This window comes from Nylanderia fulva, unplaced genomic scaffold, assembly GCF_048542155.1.
Source record: "Nylanderia fulva isolate GAGA-0341 unplaced genomic scaffold, ASM4854215v1 Scaffold4, whole genome shotgun sequence".
NCBI lineage: Eukaryota > Metazoa > Arthropoda > Insecta > Hymenoptera > Formicidae > Nylanderia > Nylanderia fulva.
In genome coordinates, this window is record NW_028190476.1 from 3996204 (window position 1) to 4006892 (window position 10689).

The 10689-nt window shown below is 28.9% G+C and overlaps 2 protein-coding genes across 13 annotated transcripts in view; one reads left to right on the forward strand and one right to left on the reverse strand.

Moving 5' to 3' along the window:
- Positions 1-10689, reverse strand: part of Dh31-R (Diuretic hormone 31 Receptor) — a 151667-nt gene that overhangs the window by 72148 nt on the left and 68830 nt on the right. The window lies entirely within an intron of this gene.
- On the forward strand, positions 426-6825 carry LOC146721888 (juvenile hormone esterase-like). The gene is given in 9 exon segments (XM_085485915.1): positions 426-643; positions 3082-3370; positions 4155-4340; positions 4862-4933; positions 4936-5069; positions 5160-5334; positions 5668-5985; positions 6358-6502; positions 6579-6825. Coding segments are annotated over 9 exon segments (1626 nt in total). The 5' UTR covers positions 426-502; the 3' UTR covers positions 6745-6825.

Genomic DNA, 10689 nt, shown 5'->3' on the forward strand with positions numbered 1-10689 from the left:
TCACCTTCTCTATTTTTGAAAAAAAAAAAAAAAAACTAATAATGTTCTGAAAAATGATAACTAGGTTGCTACAATACTTTTATCAAATCATGCGTTAGACTGATCCATAATTCCAATGAGAGAATTTTCGGGAAAAGAAAAATCTAATTTATATTTTTTGTCTAGCCATACTATCTCCTTCTGGCTTAGACGAATGAGTTTATGAAGATAATCAAGAAATACAAAATCGATGTTTGCGCACATATATGATAATTAAGTCTCGAATGATTATCAATAACATAATCGGCGATATTCGTAATGAGCATTATCGAGAAACGGCAAATCATCATTCCTCGCGAGTTCAACTCGTTTTATAATCATATATGCTTCCAAGTTCCAAGTTCGATTGCGTGAGCGTAAATATGGTTGCATAATCTTGACGGAGACACGTCGACAGTCACGCTGCGTGGATCTCGGCCAGGTTATCAGCGCCGATTCTGACGTTATTCGTTCAGTGTCCGACATGAACGGCGACCGAGTGGTCGTGAACGTGCGCGAGGGCCAATTAATCGGTATCGTCGAGGAAAATGTTCAAGGCGGCCATTACGTCGCCTTCCGAGGAATACCGTACGCGAAACCGCCGGTCGGCAAACTAAGGTTCAAGGTGAGTGCCCTCTCACGTGTCTTGTTATCTTTGTTGGCGAACTTGAAACTCGAGTTTGCCTTTCTATCCAGAATTGGGAATTGGAGAGATCAGAAGAGTCTCGGTTATACGGAAATTGTAGTTAAATGAAGTTGGGGACAAACAACGTAATTGTTTTCAAGTTGTTTTTTAATTGTTAAATAATCTCATATAACTGGGAACAATTTGGAAAACGATCAATCGCCATTGAATAATTCGCAAAAATTTATGGAAGAGTTTTTGAAAGTTAGAAAAAATATAATCCTTATTGTAAGTTGATTTTTAAATTACAGCAATGACAATCTCAGGTGTAATCTTGAAGAATTTATCTTTCTATAATTTATTTTTAACGTGAATTAAGCTTCTTTTCTCTATATAAGATTTATGTAATTAAAGCACGTAAAAAACGCGAACGTAGAAAACAAATCAATCAATCACAATCGAGCATTTTTGCTTGTGTGCGTTTGGTCGATTCGTTTATTGTTTGAATTCTATTATGCATACTCTTTAAATTTCTCGCGATGATCCTGCCTTGTTAGCCTTGAAAAATACATGTTATGTAGCAAAAAAAGTTATTTATAAATATTTCAGTATTGCTCGTCGAATTTTTCTACTTCGAATGTTTGGAAACGTTCTATTCGTCAGTAAAAATTTATCATAAATAAGATAAGAAAATAAATTTCTAATGTGAATTATGTCATTTAAGTACTGACATGTCTACATATAATCATCGTCCACGTTCTTCACGTGGACTTTGCTTATTGATAATGAAAAGAATTAATATTTAATTTCTTGAATGAAAAGACCTCTTTTACGAATTTCGAAGACATGTGTGTCGATTTCGAGGTCGATTTCTATTACCACTTTTATGTATGTGTGTCAATGCTCTTCAACTATTCTCTCGTTATGTTTCTTACGCAAGATAAACATATCGCATCTGTAACACTGTCAACAAAAAAATTAACCAGAAGACTAGTCGTTTCTTATCGTTTTTTGATTACTGAATACGAATCTGGTTTCCAAATTATTCTATCACGTCACAATCTTGAGAAATTTTTAATTAAAGTTACAAAAAAGTTTTTTTCGTTTTATTATATTATAATATACAATATGTGACACGTACTATAGAGAATGTTTATTGCAATAAAAATAAAGTATATTGTTATGATTTTCAACCTTCAAAAGGAATTGTTATGATTTTCAACCTTCAAAAGGAATTGTTATGATTTTCAACCTTCAAAAGGAATTGTTATGATTTTCAACCTTCAAAAGGAATTTTTGATGTCGATTAAGATCAATAAGATATCCATAGTTAAATAGGATGACTTAGGTCACTGACGATTTACTAAATAAATTTCAATTATGTTTATTTAATCTTTTTTAGATCACTGAATACGAATCCAGTGTCCAAATTGTCAGATTCAAAATGGTGGACTCAATATTTATATTTATATAAAAAAATTTACAATATATTAAAAAAAGTATTTTAAATTTTGACATCTCTCATTTGAGTATCATTTCAAATTTGACAATTTTTGATATTAAATTATACATATTCAATGACCTAAAAAATCCTTAAAAGTCATTTAATAAATCATCAATGGCCTCATTGTAAATCATAGCTAACTTCCGCAACACAGTTCGTATTTAGTTTGATTTTATTTTGATTACAATAAAATAGCACGTCACATATTTTAGTTATAATATGACAAAGTTCGTGAAAATAATTCTTCAGTGCAATTTTAATTAAAATTTTCTCAAAATTGTGACGTGACGGAGCAATTTGGAAATCAAATTCGCATTCAGCATCCAAAAAAACTATAAGAAATGACTAGTCTCATTTCGGTGTTCAAAAAGAAGTAATTTTTTTTGTTAAACAGTGTAATCATCAGAAGCAATTTGTATGATATGTATTTAGCAGGGTTGGATAATTTAATAATTTTTAAAAAATTAAGTTAAGTTACAGTTAATTACTTATAAAATTAATTTAGTTAAGTTACAAGTTTCATGCACAAAAAATTAACTCAGTTAAAGTTAAGTTAAGATTAAATTAACTGAAGTTAAATCAAAATTTAATTTTTAAAAACATTTATATTAAATTAGAATTTTGTTTGTTAATGCTTTTAAAATTTATAATAACAAACAACAAAGAAATTTTTATTTTTATATAGAAATATATTTTTTGGTACTTAATTACAATTGATTTAAAAAAATAATACGTTTATAACTTATGAAAGAACAATAATGGTATTTAGAGATAGAAGAAATTTAACTTAGGGAAAAAGTTAATAAGTTTAAGGTGAAAAATAACTAGTTGAGGTGAAAAATTACTATATTTTAAATTAACTATAAGCTCAGTTAAAAGTTATTAACTTTTTAACTTATTAACTAGTTATTACCCAATCCTGCATGGTATTTAGGATCCGGTACCACCGGAACCATGGTCCGGCAGCAGAGATGCTTCGAAATACGGAAACGTCGCTTCTCAGGTGGATGTTATCACGCGCGAATTGATCGGCGCCGAGGATTGCCTCTACTTAAACGTGTACACCGTAGACGTCGAATCATGGAGAAAACGTCCGGTCATGGTGTGGATACACGGCGGCGCTTTTAGCATAGGTTCCGGCGATGCATCCGTTTATGGTCCAGACTATATTGTCCGGAAGGATGTGGTATTGGTCACGTTAAATTATAGACTAGGTGTTCTCGGTACGTTGGCTCGATGCGTTGTATATACACGGTGTTAAAAATGTAGATAAAGAGTAATAAAAAATTTCAAAATCAATATTTTTAATACCATTTTTCTCTACGACGCCTTTACTTTTATACTACATGATATGAAATAGGAGTTTGTGGATTCAACGATAAACAAACATATAAGCTGGTGGAAAAATTAAATTGTATTTTAATCTTGAACAAAATATAGAACAAATGCATAAAAATCATTTACATTTTTTTCTAGTAAATGCTCAAAAATTCTTCCATTAACTTCAATACAAACTTATGTAGTATTGAAACGTGAAAATTAGTAGGTATTAACAAAAAATGTTTGAAGTATTTTTCCTCCTCTTTTAAAAATTTATCGGTCCAATTTTTTAACATCTTGTATATATGCATATGTAGTATGTCACTTGTGTTTTTGTCTGCGTATTTTTTTTTTTTTTTGTTTCAGCGCAAACATTTTTAGATGCAGCTCGTATTTCGCGTGTTGACGTTTTTCAGAGACGGCTAATTTTTAAAGTTAATTTTTTCGACGAGATTTTGAAACAAAAGAAAAAAAAATTAATCTATGTTCTTGCGAATTGCTTTTACTATTGCATTGTGCGATAAATATTTGTCCGTAAACATGCATTTGAAAGTAATATTGAAAAATTAAAGAAATACATACCATAATCAATTTTATTTTAGATACAAATTGATTATATTTTGTTAGCTTAGATAAATCGAGTTTGCGAAAGGAAGATGTATTGATGCTTTGAGCCATTTATTTCAGGTTTCCTAAATCTTAACGATGAAGTGGCAACGGGCAATCAAGGTATGAAGGATGTTGTTATGGCATTACAATGGGTTCAACAAAATATATCAAAGTTCACTGGAGATTCAGGAAATGTCACCATCTTTGGCGAAAGCGCTGGTGGAGTCATCGTACATTATTTGACTCTGTCTCCGTTAAGCAAAGGTATCAATCACGCAGGTTTATCATATATACAGTGTCTCAGAAGTGTCATTTAATCACAGACTTATTGACTAATCTTATCCAGAGATGGAAAATTATAAAAAGAATTATAAAAAAAATCCTCGCGAATCGATAGAATAAAACCAGTTAGTTATAGTTTCAAGTAAATTATATTTTGAAATGTTGGTTTAAGTATTTTGGAATTTAATTCTAATTGCAAAAAAATATATAATATGTATAATATATATATATATATATATATATATATATATATATATATATATAATACATAAAAATAATATATATTATATATAAAATATACATAATAACAATTAATAAATAAAATAATATAAATAACAATTAATAATTTGACTCAATATTTTTTATTAAAAAAATCGAAAATATTGAGTTTGCTGAAGGAATCAATAATCTGCAGAAAAATATGCTTTGTATGTTGCCGAAATGGGAGAGAAGAGGAGGCTAATTTTAGAGGCAATTAATCGTATCGAATGTGCTGTCTACAGGTTTGTTTCACAAAGCGATATCGCAAAGTGGCGTCGGCGCAAATCCCTGGGCTTTTACCGAATGGACAAATAAGCGACGAATAAAGGTTTCCAGCTTGCCGAGCATCTCGGAAAAGCGACTTCGGACCCGAAGATCGCTTGTGAATTTCTGAAAACGATCGACGCGGGAAAGCTCAGAAAAGCTGAACAGAAGATTTTGACAGCAGCGGTGAGCATCTTAATATTCTTTCGCGATATCAAAAAATGTTTATAGATTTTTTTTACCAAAAAATTTGTTCATCAAGACATTTTCTTGCAGGAACGCCTGAAAAATGTACTGGTATTTACGCCAAGTTTAGATCGCGAATCGTCGAATCCATTCTTCCCGGAACATCCAAGCACGTTGATACGTCGCCGGGTTAAAGTACCATTCATTTTGGGTTATAACAGTTGCGAAGGATCTTACTTAGCGTGCAGCAGCATATTTGACAGACGTAAGTATGTTTATTTGAGTTCTACTAATTATATCTTTAACCAAGCGCGCGCAAATTTTCGCGCAAGGTCTGTTGAGAGTAATAACACAACGCTATAATGATAGATAACGAAAGCATTGTTGATGTTAAAATAATTTGTATAGTTAATGTTATGCATATATATGCAAGTAATTGTTGATAAATTATAATTTTAATCTTAAATGCAAGAATCAGGCTAGAATTATATTTTAAAAGTTTTTTCTTGGAAAATTTTATGTGTGTGAAGTCGATCGTTATTAAATATTACTCGTTTGAAATACATCCTGTACATAAAATCACTTAAAATCATTTCAGAAATAACCAAGAAGTCTTTGAAAGAAATCGATTCCGATTTCAAGAAAGCCATCACACCTAGAGTTTTGTCTATCTTACCGCAAATTCCGATTACAATCAAAGAGCTACGATTTATATACTTTGGTAATGAAGCAGTGTCAGAGAAGACTCTGATGAATTACGCTGATTTTCTAGGCGATGAATTATTTTATCGCGGAATTATGGAGATAGCCGATACTCAAATGAGCTCTGATGCTAACGAGCCGACCTACTTGTACAAATTTTCATACGAGAGTGAAACTTCTCCCTTGAAGAAATTCTTGAATGTCACTCTTCCAGGTACAGTCATTAATTAATTCAAGTTTGCTAATATAAGATCATTAACCTTTTAAAATAAATCATTAATCTTTAATAACTACAATAAATACGCGTTCATGTTAAAAGTTTAAAACAAAAAAATTCTAACAATAAGTTTTTATATTTATATGCGAGAAAGCAAAATGTACTTCTTTTCTGGGATATTTTATGATAGGAGAAAATTTAAATCCAAAGGAGAATTAAAAATTTTTAATATTTCATCAAGAGGAACATGTGCAAGTTATTTTCTTTCTCTCTTAGTTCCTAGAAATAGCAAAAAAAAAATTTTTAAATAAAGATTGGATTTTCTCTCTTAGTGTTAATTTTTACTGCATAATTAACTATATTTTGCAGGTGTGACACACTCTGAGGAACTGTATTACTTATTTTATCCTCATATGTTAAAAGAAATGGGCTTTCCACCACTTGCACCTGATTCAAAGGATTACAAGATAATGAATCGCTTAACGCAGATGTGGACGGATTTTGCTAAAACAGGGTACTTGGTAGTTTAATATAATCTTACAGTCGTGTATTAATAAAATTAATATTCAATTTTACATTTTTATTTCTAGGAATCCAACACTCGCGACTACAGTTTTAACTCCAATTAAATGGACACCGTTGAAACGCGCCGGAAATGTACACGATTATCTAAATATTGATATCGAACCTCGAATGGAAACCCTTCGTAAAGGAGAGCAGCGCTGGGACTGGAAAAATGTCAAACATAAACTATGATCATATTCTGTCCGCGAAAATTTAATCAAAATTGATTTTTGTATTGCATTTTACCCTTGTAATAAATATATTTTTCCCTCATTTTGTACTTTAAATTAATTATGTTTACGTCACCATATAAAGCGTCGCGGTTGCTTATGAAAATTAAGAAAAATAACATTATATTCAGAGTGCTTTAGAATTTATAAAATATATGGACCTTTAAGTCAAGTTTTGTGATTAGAAATATCGCCAAACACTAATTGGTTGTTAAATTTGTAAAAACAGAAATTACAGATAACTTCTTATCTCGATTTTTCTATTTGAATTGCAGATTATTTACATTTTTCTGTTTTCTATGCAATAAAAAATTGATTATTTTGCAATGAGATTATAAAATTTCTGAATACAGTAAGATTATTATCCGAAAAAAAAGAGTTAAAGATTTATAACGCAAAATTTACAAATATAAGAAATATATAAACATGTTCGATAAAACAAGGCAGAATAATATAATTAGCAATATATAGCTATAAATAATCAATAATTTTTTTCTATATATATGTTGAACATCGGTCAGAGGAAATCAATGTTTGTGTGGGTGTCTGGTGTACACTATCTTTTACTATATTTTAGATTTAACGTAAACAATGTTGACTCTCCATCATATTATTGATTATGAGCTCGTAATATCACGCCTGCATTTGAGTAGCTTTTTGATAGATGACAGAACTGCTTTTTCGAAGTTGTTTGTAAAGCCTTATCTGTGTATAATGCAATGCAAAGGTCAACTACTGCATAAATCACTTTCGATCGAATGCGTAAAATTATACACTGAAATTTCAGATCTTTAAAGAATTATTGTAACGGATAATAACACTTTTGTTCGAATAATAAACTTATAGTATTCAGAAATTTTATAATCTCATTACAGAAAATGGTCAATTTTTTATTGCATAGAAAACAGAAAAATTGAAATAATCTGCAATTCAAATAGAAAAATCGAGATAAGGGGCTATCTGTCATTTCTTGACAACAAATATTTTCTGATTTTATAGATTTAACAAATCAATATTTTTATAGACTAACAAAAATTAGTGTCATGATTTCAAAAATAAACAAAAACAAAAAAAAGAAATACAAAAAATTAATTTTAATTTAATTCAATTTTATATTAATTACGTAATATAACTTTTTACATAATAAATATATTTTATATTATAAAAAAAGTAAATAAAAAATCGATAAAGATAAATTTAATTGCGATGAAGCATCCAACATTTCGAAATAATTAATCGAAATATAACAAAATTTATAATATTACATAAGTTAATGAAATGGCCTAATTGAGAGCTAAGGGCGAAAGTCGGTGCAATATTAAAATACAATAGAATTCATTATCTTTTTATTAATAAATGTTTGGGTCCTCAAGATTAAACTGATACGATAATTGTGTCTTTTGTTGATTTTCGGCAAATCGTCTAACGATTGTTCACAATTAACGCAGTTAGTATTATTTTTCGCGACTGGAAACATCTCGTCAGGCAGATTTTATAAATAATAATTAACATCTCCAGCCCGGAAACAAAAGCGTCCTTTATGACTGGAATTGAAAATGACTGATTGCGAACAATGTTAGACGATTTGCTGAAGATCAACACAAGAAACAATTATCTCAGATGCTGAAGTTCAATCTTGACCGAAACGTTCATTAGAAGAATATTAAATTCTACCAACGTATTTTAATATATGCGCACCGACTTTCGCGTTCGACTCTCAATTAGTCCTTATTTTAATTTAAATTATAATATTACAGAACAGAGTCATATTTGTTTTCTTGCAATTATGTAGATTTTCTAGATATAGAATCTTATTGGCGTTGTTAATAAAAAACTTTTGTTTTACATAATGAGTGTACTTATTTTTAGATCTTTTGAAGACTAACGATTCTTATATGCAAATATGTACAAGCTGTCCCAAAAATCCTGTAATAATAAAATATCTCGAAAACAAAGGCTTTTTGAGAAAAATGTTTCAAATAAAAATTGTAGGGTTTTAAGTGGCGCATTAAGTAGTAACATTAAATAGCATTGTTAAAGCCGTGTAAAATTTATTTTAAAATTTTCAAATGTAAACTATTTTTGATTATATATTCGTACAGCTTATCTTCAGGCCTTTTCGAAACACTGCAATACAGTTTTTTTCCCGTTAAGTATTTTCCGAGTATTTTATGAGGTTTGAAAGATACAGTAGTTTGACATATATATATATATATATATATCTATAATACAAAATATTCAGTTTTCGGTAATCTTACCTTAATATTTTTATACACTAAATAATAAGACGAATCAATTGACGCAAAATTGTTTTTAAGAAGAAATATATTGCAAATTGTATACATTTTTTTATAAATAACTACGCGTTTTCTTAACATCAATTAATTTGTCTAATTATTTTACGCGATTAAGATAAGATTATCGAAAATTAAATATTTTACAAGATATTTTGTATTTCATATCAAAATACTGTAAACTTCAAGCATTATAATTAGAAAAACACCAGATAAAAATATATTTCATTAAAGTGTTTTGGAAAGCTTTTGAGATAAGTTACAAGAATGTACAATCAAAAATAGGCATTTTCTTTTAAAAATTTCAACGTAAATTTTACACTGCTTTATAGTTACATTAACATTACTATTTAATGCACTTAAAGATCTACGACATTTATTTGAAACATTTATTTTTAATAAAAAAACATTTATTTCTCTCAAAAAGACTTTGTTTTTGAGATATTTGATTATTACAAAACTTTTAGAACACTTGTATATATAACGATTGTTATATGCAAATATTGTATTTTAAATAAATTAATGACTGTCTAGAAAACTATAAAATTCAATATTTTCTTACAAAAAAAATTTTACTTTCGTATAAAAACTTGTTAGTAAGTATAGCTCGTTAGCTTTACAATTTACTTGAATATCGACTATTTCCATAATGCCGCGCAAAAACTCATTGGCGAGAAAATTAATGTATGATATTCATTAGTTTTTTCTCTGAAACGTGCTGCATAAAATATTAACGGTATGTGTAACATATTGCTGCACAGATTGATATCAACCGTGTCTGTATTGAACTTGTGTTTTGTCAACAGATTCTGCTGATATAACTTGACAACAGACTGGCTGCAGAACTCGAACAAGACTTGCAGCTCCTTGTTATTTGAACATATAAATCATAAAAAATTGAATATTTTTAAATAAAAAAAAATTATATAACAGATGCATTTATCATTTTCCTTTCATAAATATGTCATATCGTAATTATATATATCTCACATAGTGAATGTTTAAAACTTAATTAAATTAATAATAAAATAAATTATAAAAATAATTAAATTCTATTTATAAAATGTAAAATAAGATAATTTATTGTAAAATAAGATAATTTATGAAAATTTCATTCTTGCTTTCTACAAATAGGAAATAAATGAAAAATTAATCAGTTTAATATTCTCATAGCTTATCAGAAAGTAAACTGATAGAAATATGTACTTTTCGTCTTTTAATTATTAATTATAGCCACGACTTGTAGACTTTACATCCTCATATCTACTTTTAAATGAAATTTGATTGCGAAAAAACATCGCGTAGCAATAATTAATGCAGATCTGTTATCAATTCGCCTTCAGATTATGCGCGCGCAAACCTTGCTCCGTGTCTACCATCAATTTGCTATGATAATTTTATACAAATCCTGTTTGATTTTTGCTATTAATCTACTGCCAAACTATGTCAGCAAGTTTTATAACATTTCTATCATCATTAGCTGATATAACAGATTTTGTATACAACTTGGAATTTTTTTGCTCATAAAAATATATAGCAGATGTATGGCCAAATCTGTTGAAACAGATTTAGCTGGCTGAGTTGTTATCAAGGTATTGAAATCATAATTCTCT